The sequence below is a fragment of the Carassius carassius genome, chromosome 31 (genome assembly GCF_963082965.1).
Source record: "Carassius carassius chromosome 31, fCarCar2.1, whole genome shotgun sequence".
Taxonomy (NCBI): Eukaryota; Metazoa; Chordata; class Actinopteri; order Cypriniformes; family Cyprinidae; genus Carassius; species Carassius carassius.
This window is the reverse complement of record NC_081785.1, coordinates 8,597,502-8,609,512: the sequence shown is the minus strand read 5'-3', so window position 1 is coordinate 8,609,512 and position 12,011 is coordinate 8,597,502. Positions and strand designations below refer to the sequence as shown.

The following is a 12,011-nucleotide window of genomic DNA, read 5'->3' as shown; positions in this document are numbered from 1 at the left end:
AATAACGTCACTGGTTTAACAGTCTTTTTTTTTTTTTTTTTTGAGGGAACAACTGTTCTTCCGTTCTAATTGTGCTACAATTGTCTTGGAGTGGAGCATTATGGGAGAAATGTTTTTGTTTTGGATGTCACACTGGCATTTGTATCACATTTAAGTCTTTGACAAAGGGAACAATGTTCATGTTTTTACCTTGTTAGAATGTTCTGTAAATCCAAATCAGTGTCTCTTAAAATGGACAGAAGCCATTTGCTGCCTGTGATTGTGAGTGTTGCCAGAGTATTCCTCTATGAAAGTAACAAAAAGGGATTTCAAGCTAAAGTGTAAGAAAAAAAATATTTTAAATGTTTCCCACTGATTTGTGGTTTTGTTCTAGAAAATAAAATGTTTGCAAGCCATATCAAATGATCTTTATATGTTACTATAAATCCATAGACATTCAACATAAACTACAATTTATTTAGGTACACAATCAAATCAAAGAGAGGGAGTGCAAAAGGTATAAATGTATGGCTGTTGTCTGATGAATGCAAATGAAATGAGGCTAACTGGTCAAGTTGAGACTGTAAGAGCACATTTAAGGTTGATGATAGTAGCAATTTACAGTTTCACAGAAAAACTGAAATATCACTCTGCTTCCCACATCTCAGGCACTTCTCTTTAAATTCAAGTAAAAGCAAAGACATGGGTGATCGTGTGGGATTTTGTGGTGTGTTTTGCATATCAATGTACATCTACCTCTAAACGAGGAACTGTGTGTGTGTGTGTGTGTGTGTGTGTGTGTGTGTGTGTGTGTGTGTGTGTGAGAGAGAGAGAGAGAGAGGGAGGCCAAAGGGTGAAGCTGTCAGCATGATGTGAAAAAGTGCAACGCAAAATAAATGTGTGTAATTTAACAAGCAACTAATCTTTGAACCTTAACTATTTTAGAACAAGCTAATTTAATTCTGTGAGACATAAACCACCCTTAGCTAAAGAAACTGCAGACTGAAGATCAGATGCACGAAGGGGAAAAGCTTTTGTATGTATTGTGTTGGTGTAGATTTTAGTTAGAATCTATTTCTGCCTATATTGTTGTAATGTACATCAATAAGAAATGCTAATTTGATAAAAGCCTTGTGGGGAAAAAAGTGCTCTAAATAATCCATCAGTTTGTAGCCTACCGTTTTAGCAAAATTGTGAAGCCACCTTAAGGAAAGTGAACGACTTATTCTTGTGCACTTAAATGCAGTGACTATTTTTCGCTTATGAATATGTAAAAATGACTGATAATACACAGTGTTGACACTCATTTTAAGACTTTGTCGTGAATTGATGTCACTCATAACACCACCCCCTTGTTTAATGACCATACACAATGTAGAAATGCATTTTAATACAATATAATTGAAGTTGTGTCGGTCATGAATGCAATTTTTTTTATTGAATCATTTACTCGTGATCTGATGTAAGGGTTCACTGTCTGACTGAACGAATTCAAAAGATTCGAATCACTGGGATGAATCAATATCCCCACCCTGTTCACGCAGGGGCCGATTCGGTACCAAATAAGGACATGAGTTAGACCGCTTAAAGTGACGTCAGTGAAATGGGTGGTGGAATAAAGAGCAGAGGTAAAGGATCGAAGTGTGCTGAAATTGAGAATCAGCGATAGTGTAGAGCGTAATCTCTTCTTCACCTAAACCATCATTGAACGCGCCGTTCTTCTGTTCATTTTGCGTTAATCCGTTTCACCACAGCGAAAACACTTGTGGCGTTCGAGAACGAGGGAACTTAAGATACCTTTCTATTTTCTCAAGATGAGGAGAACTACATTCATTTTATTGAGCCACTAGACTAAATTAATCTTCCTTATAGTGTATATGCTTCTGCCCATCCATGTCCAACAGTGTGGTGGTGGTGAAGACGCAGTTTCCACCAAAACGACAAGGAAAAGAAAGAGAGGAATCAAGGCGACAGAGCACCATACACAGCCTACTTGGTTTTCCAAGCCGAAGCTTAAGAATTATTTCCAAAGACATCCACACGCCTCTGCAGACATGGAGGCACACGGGGTCGCGAGCCCGGTAAGACCGCGTGAGGGCATGACCAAGAACGTGAGCCTGGAGTCGCTCCAGCTGTGCGAGAGAGACGGTAAGAAACACACAGTGAGAGACTGTAAACTTGACACTATTATCTACGCCTGTTTTCCACTATTAACAAACCTTTTTAAGGGACCTCGTTTATTTTTAAATGTATTGAGTGCTTAGAGACTGTAGTAACACGGGGTTATACATTGCTGTAGGAAAAGAATCGCCTGTCACATCCATGAAAAGCGGAATAGTGAGACATTGCAGGCTGCCTTTGTGTGTGCTGGCTGTGGTATCTGATCTCACTGTCTGTGTGAGGCTTTGGTTTCAGCACCATGGACACTACCCTCATGTAGTCAGCTGTGTTTTCTCTTGCAATCTCATTTAATCATCATGCGGTCGGTCAAGCTGAAACCAAGAAACTGGTATTGTAGAAAATATGATAAATATCAAAATCTCAGGTGCCCTAAAGCACTTGATGCTGATGTGTTGGGGGTGAGGCTTTTTGGCAGTGAGAGCTATATATGTGTTAATGTTCATTTTTGTATTATTTGTATATTTTATATACTTATATCATGCAATATATAAAAATAATTGTCAAATATATTAATATATCCTAAACATAACATCATAACATACTTTTAGTTTGCAATTTATTTATTTTCCTATATATTGTTTCGGATATATAAATATACATTACATTCATATGCATAATTCATATACATAATGCAAAAACATTTACTTGAATCAATAAAAATGACTTTATAGTTTTACTTTTTTGACAATGTATATACAGTACATATATTATGTAATACATACATCATTGTAAAAATATTAATACAAGATCTTAATATAAGATACTTATATTTTTTAAATATACACAATGTTTTGTTTATATAAATGTATATTTACAATGTGTTAAATAATGCATAAACACATTTCTTGAATCACTAAACTTACTTAGCTGTTTACAAGGAGCATCAGACATTTTTAACAGCTACATATTCACAGCAGAAAGTGAAGTCAGGTGCTTGCGCACACATACTGAGCAGGACTCATATTGGGAGGAACCTGCTGTGGCTTTTAAAGGCATACAGGATTGATGTAGAGTCTTACATGAGGATACAGTAATTGCCTTTCACTTTCATCACTTGTTTACATCTCATTTTGTTTGAGTGGAATTGCAAGCCTATAAATGCAAATCCATTTAACTGAAGGAATCACCTTTGTCTTTTTAATAAGCACTACAACCATCAGTGCTTCAATAGTGAGCATGTGTTTGAAAAATGTCAAAATGTGTCATCCTCTTTAAGAATGACTGAAGCAACAAACTGCATACGCAATTTGGCAGGCTTCAGAAGAATGCAGTGTTCCACAATGACTCACCACTTTTATCTTCCCTACATGAATGTATTTGAATAAGCATTAATTAGCCTGAATAGATTGCTGTACTGGCAGCACAGTGCTTCTTATCTCTTTGAGTTACCACGTTTACATTTTAGCGCTCATTTCATTTCGTTTAATTGTAACAAACTGAGTTTGTTTTTGAGGTACTAATTGAACTCTCTAATTATTTGGCATGAGTGTTTCTCAGACATGAAGATCTGTTCAGATGTCCTAACCAGACAGCTGTATCTGACTTTAAACACCCTAATTTAAGATCTTTATAAGATGATGTTTTGGATATTTTTATTGAAAAACTGTGCTCTTAAAGAAGATTTTAGTTAATGTGTGCATTCATATTATGATTGAAACTGCTGGGATTGACTAATTCTAATCCATCAGCTGAGTGCTGGTGTAAATATCTAAATCAGATTAGCTAGAAACCTGAATCTGTTCCATGCAGGATGTTGAGCAACCTTGGGAATTCCTGACTGCAGCTGGAAACACATGAACAAATACATTTAGAGAAACATTGCACAAATAACATAAACGGTTTAAGATGTTGAAGTGAGCCTATCCAATAAGGACCTGGATTTGTAGTGAAGCTGCTGTAGATTTGATTATAGTAAGAGGCAACCAGTGAACTGTAAACTGTTTCTTCCACCATTGTGCCCTTGAGCAAGGGATACGAGTATGAAGAGAGATGCAATATGAAGACTAGGCTTTGATGTATGTGATTAGTGAAATATAAGAGAATTAACAAACAAAACCTCTATACAATTCACCGCTGTTGAAAAAGAAAAGAAACATCAAATTCCCAGCTAGGGAAAGACATTCATTTTGAATTACTGAATTACAGACAGCACATGCTTAATTAACTGGTAGACTGGTTGGAAAATCATCCATAATTAAATGCAAATATTTCATTCTGTATGATTAAGTTCTGTAATTATTATATGTTGCTTGAGGCTTGACTTAAGTTCATTTTCCCTCCCCTAGAGAAGCTGTGGGCTCATAAACTAGAAAACAGCAGCCTGCTGTACCATTATATTATGTGCACAGCACTCATTGTGAGCTCTGCAGCTCATCTTGGCAAAAGTTAATTGCAAAGTAAATGTGTCTTTATTGTAGGCGGAGAGAAACAGATTATGCTCAGATCAAAATTTCCCACACATATTTGGAGCTAGGATCCTAAGAGAATCATGTAGAAATGTGTGTGTTTATATATACAGTATATATATATATAACATTTATATAACATATATAACATTTCATTCAACTGCCATAATCATTGACTAGCAGGCTTTTGTGGGAATTGTTTGAATCGTTTGCTTTGGATTAACATTAATAACCTTATAAACAAAACGTAAAGTTATTTAGTGTAGATAAATATTTTTAATAATCAGTATATAACCATTAACCAAGCTTTTTTGTGCTTGTTTGGCGGCAGGTTCTGTCACTTGCAGTAGATATCATAAAACATGTAAAGCCTGACTAACTATGCCAGACTAAACTGTTAAAATATGAATTTACTGCTGTGCACAGCTTGTTGTTATGCAAATGGAAAATGTGTTAAATAATATGCAATTCTGTGTGCAGTTTGGAGTGGGTCCAGAGCTCATTAAACAAACTCTAAACCCTACTAAACTAGCATTCTGCAACAACACAGAGACATTTACAGATTTAACCGGCAATCTCGCTACTGTTGAAGCTCGTACAGGAGAAAAGCATTGTTTGCTTGCACAGAGACCAATACTATTTTGTAGTCAAATGCAGTGCTGTTTGCTCACATTAAGACCTCGCTGCAGTTTTGGATTTGTGAGTGTGTGCTATTTCGTATGTTAGATGTGCTGTCTGTACAGTCTGGACATTTCTGTTTTGCTTTGTTATGCAACAATGCAGTTTTATGAGAAGGCAGCTCACACAAGCTTCTCTGTTGATGGATATTCGTGGTTGTTTAGGTGTTAATGAAGGAGATATTTAAAATGGGCTTCGGTGATAGATTTATTTGAAATGTCTGATGTTTCAGTAGTGTAGGTTCTTCTGTGTGTGTGTGTGTGTGTGTGTGTTGCTTTAAATAGACTGTGGTCCCCCAGGAGGCTTTTAGAGATAATATTAGAGTCGATATAGAACCAGATGCTCCACACTTTTCCTTCCTCGTCTGATACTCTCCCATGATTCAGCAGGTATTTCTCTGTCTGTGCTCTCCTGTTTTGAGTCTCACATTGTTTTCTATATATACACTTCAGTTCAAAAGTTTGTGGTTGATTGATGTGCCTGCATTTATTTGATCGAAATTCAGTAAAACATTATTATTGCAATATAAAATAAGTATTATATTTCTAAAATGTATTTTATTCCTTCAGAAATCATTCTAATTTGCTGGTGTGGTGTTCAAGAAAGGTTTCTTATTATCACAGTTGTGCTGATTAATATTTTTGTGGAAATCATTATACATTATTTCCAGGGTACTTTAATAAATAAAAAGTATATACTGTCACTTCTGAAGACAAATGAAACAGTATTAAGCTCTTTAAAAAAAATTTTTTTCAATGGTAGTGCATGAGGTATAAAAGGTGTCAGCTTTTCTGAGAAATGGAGACAATGAAAATTAATTTATCTTCCTGCAGCTCTGATCACTGTGTATGTGAAGGTTTTGCCCATCTTCCTCTTCAAATTATGCTACATTGATTAATGGCCTTGGTTTGCTTCCATGGAAACATCTGTCTTTGTTAAAGCATGTCGAAGGACCTGTGGGTGTGTTTTGAAGCTGGCACTTTTCTAGAGAGATGCATACTGCTGGTCTTGTACTTGTTTTTGGTGCAAATAAAGTAATCTCATTTATACACACTTGCTTTATGATTTTGTAGTGAGTTTTTTTAATGACCGTTTGACCAAAACTTCAATAAGATTACATTAACATTTGCTGGAGATAAAATTGTTTGTGTATGCTAAACGTATGCAGCATCAAACCAGTTTCTTAAAGTGTGAAGGAAAGCAGATTCTGCAGTGAGAAGACGTCAGAGAAAAGCAAAGGTTGATAAACAGACATCTGTTGTTTGTGTGAGGGAGGCTGTTGGCAGAGGCGGGTTTGGAGAGCTTCTTCTGTTAGAGCCAGTGTTGTAGGAGGACTAGTGTAGTACAGGAACATATCTATAACTCAGCCGAACATTGTGAGTACTATTTTTCTATAAGACATTTCACTGTTTATTTGTGCACTTGTCTCCTTGTGCATTTGTCTCTTTCATTTTTTACTTTATATCTCATAAGTGCAACTTTATTTTTTGAAATTGTCACTTTATTTTCTATAATTCGTCACAGATATGGCTTTTTTACAACACAATGTGACTTTGTATTTCCAAATTACGTTATGTCTCTCTATGCTGACTTCATTTCTTGTTTTGAACTATATTTATTGTAGTTGAAACTATTTCCCTTAATTGTGACACAATGTGAATTTCTCAAAATTTTGACTTTCTTATTTCATGTTTAGTCTCAATATTACATTATTTATTTTTTATTCAAAGACAGAAACAGGCTTTTACAGGATTGTGCTGTGGTAAATAAAACAGAAGAGTTCTGTGGTCATAAGCATGAAACATGCGCTAGCATTCAAAATTTTGGGGTCAGTAAGATTTAATTTTAATGTTTTTGATAATGTTTTTGAAAGAAGTCTTTTATGCTCACCAAGGCTGCATTTATAAAAAATACAGTAAGAATATTGCAAAACATTATTATAATTTAAAATATCTGTTTTCAGTTTTAATATATAACATTTTCAAAATGTATTTCTGTGATGGCAAAGCTGGCTTTTCACATAATACAGAAATCATTGTAATATGTTGATTTGGTGCTCAGGATAAAATTGGTATTATCAGTGTTTAAAAGAGTAGCTTATTACTTTCTGGAAAATATGATACATGTTTACAGGATTATATGATTAATAAAGTTCAGAACAACAGAATGTAATTTAAATAGAACTCTTTTGGAACACTATACATTTTTTATACATTTTTAATCAATTTAATTGGTCCATAAATGTTAGTGAAACTTCAGGGTTCAATAATTCATTTAGTGGAAGAGCATCTGTCAATATTCAGATATGTATCCTCCAATAAAGTAATACTCATACAGAGTTCATATTAGAGTCATTTCTTTCCAGAGGAATATGTCAGCAGTATAAAGAAATTAGTTTTGGAGAAAAAAGGACTCAGTGTCTAGTGAACAGTGAGCTGAGGGTGCTTATTGTACAGTAAAGCTTTATCATGACCCCATTCATGGTTTTAAGAGGCGGTTCAATGTTCACTGTGCTTTGTTTAGAGTGTGTGTGGCATTCAGGAATCTCACATTCCTGTTGTGCATTTCTGGACACTAAGATAGCACAGTGCCACACTGTAGCCAACAAAGCACTTTTCTTGCTCTGTGTGATTGTGTATGTGGGTCAGTGTACCAGTATTTATAGAGAAACACATAAGTATAAATATTTCAAACAGTTCAAAGGATTTTAGACACTATGCTTTCTTTCTTTATCTCAGGTAAGGCTGAGGATCCTGGAGTGGTAGGAATGGAATTACCTGTTGCTCGCAACATCAAGATCAGTAACATCACATGTGACTCCTTTAAGATCTGCTGGGAAATGGACCCTCATACCACAGAGAAGATCACACATTACTTCATTGATCTTAACAAGAAGGAGAACAAAAACTCCAACAAATTCAAACACAAGGTTCTCAATGATTCAGTTCACCACACAAATTATTTAGTCTTTTATGTAAAAAAATATATAGCCAAGTAAAATTTTAGTTTTCACAATGACACTACAAATACATTTTTTTCATGTGACATTTTTCAACAGATTATACCTAGTATGAGTATTGCCTGGGGTTTCAAAGTTTGTAAAAGTTTATAATACAAATTGGCTTTTTTTGTGCCTATTTATGAGAGAGTTTTAGCCACATTTCATTCTGTTGTTCATAGTCATAATAAAAAATGATTAAATGTCACTAATTAGTAAATTCTTTTCCTTGATGATCCTCTGTCTAGGATGTGCCTACAAAGCTTGTTGCTAAGGCAGTCCCGTTGCCCATGACAGTGCGAGGCCATTGGTTCCTGAGTCCACGGACAGAATACACAGTTGCCGTGCAAATAGCATCCAAACAGACGGATGGAGACTACTCTGTATCAGAATGGAGTGACATTGTTGAATTTTGTACAGCAGGTAAATCACCCAAACACACACATACATATAAAAAAAGAATGCAAGACAAGACTGTACAGACTGTTTGATACACAAAGGTAAATAAAAGTGCTGTAAATTGGCATTAGAAAAAGAGAGTGAAATTAAAATGTAAAAATACGCATACATGTGAAATCACAAAAAAAGTTTTTTAAAAACCTAATACCAAAATAATTTAAAATAGGAGAATAAAGATAATAAAATGTTATGATATTGATCAGCTTTTTATGTTGTTAACAAGACTAATTAAATATTTTCTTCAATTTTCTAGATTATTCCTCAGTGCATTTGACACAGCTGTTGCAGAAGGCTGAAGTCATTGCTGGCAGGATGCTCAAGTTCTCCGTCTTTTACCGAAATCAGAATGAGGATTACTTCCAACACTGCAGGTAATAATAAAAAAATAAACAAAGTAAAAAACGCTACGGATACGAGAGAGAAGGGAAAGCTATAGTAATCCTGGTTGAGGAAGATGATGATTATCTTTCTTTACTTCTGATTTTCAGTTTGGCATTAGGAAGCAAACAACTCTCTCTTGTGGAATAATTTCCTCATTAATAAGTCAGGTATTAATATCAGGCTTTTTATGAACTGCCTTTATATTTTCACTTACATTTATGTTCAAAAGTTTGGGATCAGTATGATTAAAAAAAAAAAAAAGTCCTACTTTTATTCCACATATACACTTTAAACTGATTACAAGAAATGTATAATAGTTGTTTATGTTAAAAATAATATTTGTTAAATATTTTTATAGAAAAACAATATTTTTATAATAAGATTTCTATTTCAAATAAATGCTTTTCTTTTGAATTTTGTATTCATCCTGAAAAATTGTATCACAGTAGAATAACTTATCATGGCAAAAAAGTAAAGCAGCACATCTCTTTTCATCGTTGATAGTAATAAGAAATATTTCTTGAGCACCAAATCAATAAATTATAAAATATATTAAAATAGAAAACTGTTGTTTTAATTTGTAGTAATATTTCACAATGCTGTTTTTGCAAAATAAGATAAATGTTGCTTTAGTGAGCATAAGCGACTTAACAGTAGAGTAATGATGTAAAGACATGTGAATAAGGAATTTTAGAAATGTATTTTTTTCTCTCACAGGGATGTTCTTGGCAGTCAAATGATGCCCTCGGTAAAGGATAACAGCGGTAGTCATGGTTCACCTCTCAGCGGTAAACTGGAGGGGATCTTCTTCAGCTGCAACACTGAGTTTAACACAGGTCAGCCGCCACAGGATTCCCCCTACGGCCGCTTCCGCTTCCAGATACCCGCCGAGGTTCTGTTCACCCATGACACTCGCCTCTACTTCGGGGACTTCTACTGCATGTACACTGCCTATCATTATGTTATCCTCGTCCTGGCTCCTCGAGGCTCGCGTGGAGACCTTTACTGTAGAGATCGCCTGCCAGAGCTGGATGTCACAAACAACCGCTTTCTCACACGTGTAAGCGGGGAGGATGGGCGGGTGGTGTTTCAGCATGCGCAGGATGTGATTCTGGAGCTGATTTATACTGAGCCTGTGCAGCTGGCCCAGGGGACTGTTTCTCAGATCAGCGGCCACCAGTTGATGAGCTTGTCAACTGTCAATGCTAAGAAAGACCCCAGCTGCAAGACCTGCAACATCAGCGTTGGGCGCTAACTTGGGCGAACATTCACACACAGGCCCAATTGTGCATAAAAACCTCAGAATGCTACATTACAGAACCAGATACAGATGAACCCCAAGATAAAAGAATCCTCCAGATATGCCCATGTGGCACTCAGACCCTTTTGGGGGCCACCCAGCCCCCCTCAGCTAATGCTAGAAAATTATATCTTTGCTCAATGAACTAAGAAGTGTTAAAAAAAAGTGCAACAGAAAAAAAATAGAAGAGAACAAGAGAAAAAAACACTGATTTAAGGCTAAAAAGGATAACAAATCAAGATTTTAATATAAAAAAAACTGAAAATTTTCAAAATGGAGACAAAGAGTAAAAGCTAAATTTCCAAAAAAAAAAAAAAAAACTTAATCCCACTGTGAATCTTTCATGTGTTCTTGCTTCTTTTTCTGCTTGAAATTCAGACCCAAGCCCTGTTTATCCCCAAACCATTTGTGATTTTATTTTATAACACAGTGACTCTCAGACAAGGATGTCTTGTTCAGTTTCCACTGTGGCGAACTCCACCTGTCTTTTATGTTGGACTTGTACTGCATGAAGTCTGATCCTTTAAGCATCTAAATGCCACCTCAGCCTTTAAACCTTTATACGGGGATTTTCTTCAGTTACACCGATCATTCCTCTTGTGGTCTGCGTGCCCGTAATCACCCTTGACATGCGCCTCTGAGGTCTTCTACTGCATGTCATTACATTATCCAGATGGATGTGACAAAAAAACTAATGCTTTAAGAGTTTTACGCCAATTGATCATTGAAGCACCTACATGACACCCCAGCCTTGAAACCTTCTACTTTAACCTCAGTCTTTTCATTTTCTACTGATCGCAATTCCACTTTAACCTTTCTAACTCATTATTACTGTATATTGATGTTCTTGTTTCATTGTTGTTTTTTTGTTTTATGTGTTGCAGTATTAATGGTGTGAGATGATTTCTGATAGAATGTCAAACAGTAAGTAGAACTGATTTTTGTATAACATATCTATTGCTGGACACAGCTCTGTCCAGGTTCTTGAGGAGTTTGCACTGTCCTATCAGAGGCCTGATGGTGTCATTCTTGCACCCTCGGGTGGTGAAAAAGTTCAATTTCAGAGATGCATGCCTAAGATTTTGTGCTTTACTGTTTCTGAACTTGTTACTTGTTCCTTAAGCTCCAAAAATAGAAACCAATGGCAGCAGACATGACATTCTAATTTTTTGGAAAACTCTTAGCTGCCAGTATCTTAAAATCTGTGGTCATCATTTAAAATAAAATATTAGGATATTACCTTTTTTTTATAACTATAATAAATTCTACACTTTATGTACTCATAAATTTTCTCTTAGGTTTTTTCTCAAAGTTTGTGTGTGTGTGTTTAAAGAAGTACAATTTAAATACTGTAATATTGTAACACTGTAATAACATTAATATTGTGAAACATTATTACAATAATAATATATATATATATATATATATATATATATATATATATATATATATATATATATATATATATATATATATATATTAAATGTAATTTATTCCTGTGATGGCAAAGCTGAATTTTCAACAGCCATTACTGAAGTCTTCAGTGCCACGTGATCAGAAATCATTCTAATATGCTGATTTGGTTCATTTTGTATGGTTATTTGGTGAATACAAAGAACAGCATTTATTT

At 35.1% G+C, this 12,011-nt stretch overlaps 1 protein-coding gene across 2 annotated transcripts; it reads left to right on the top strand.

Moving 5' to 3' along the window:
- Positions 1–1,546: 1,546 nt before the first annotated feature.
- Positions 1,547–11,668, top strand: LOC132111467 (phytanoyl-CoA hydroxylase-interacting protein-like). Of its 2 annotated transcripts, none has more exons than XM_059518795.1 (5): positions 1,547–2,127; positions 7,982–8,172; positions 8,490–8,664; positions 8,954–9,071; positions 9,799–11,668. In XM_059518795.1, the coding sequence occupies exons 1-5, from the start codon at positions 1,857–1,859 to the stop codon at positions 10,334–10,336; spliced, it is 1,293 nt and encodes a 430-aa protein (XP_059374778.1). In that variant the 5' UTR covers positions 1,547–1,856; the 3' UTR covers positions 10,337–11,668. The 2 variants fall into 2 exon arrangements, with proteins under 2 accessions (XP_059374778.1, XP_059374779.1); XM_059518796.1 differs by lacking the exon at positions 1,547–2,127 and adding an exon at positions 6,534–6,619.
- Positions 11,669–12,011: the final 343 nt, after the last annotated feature.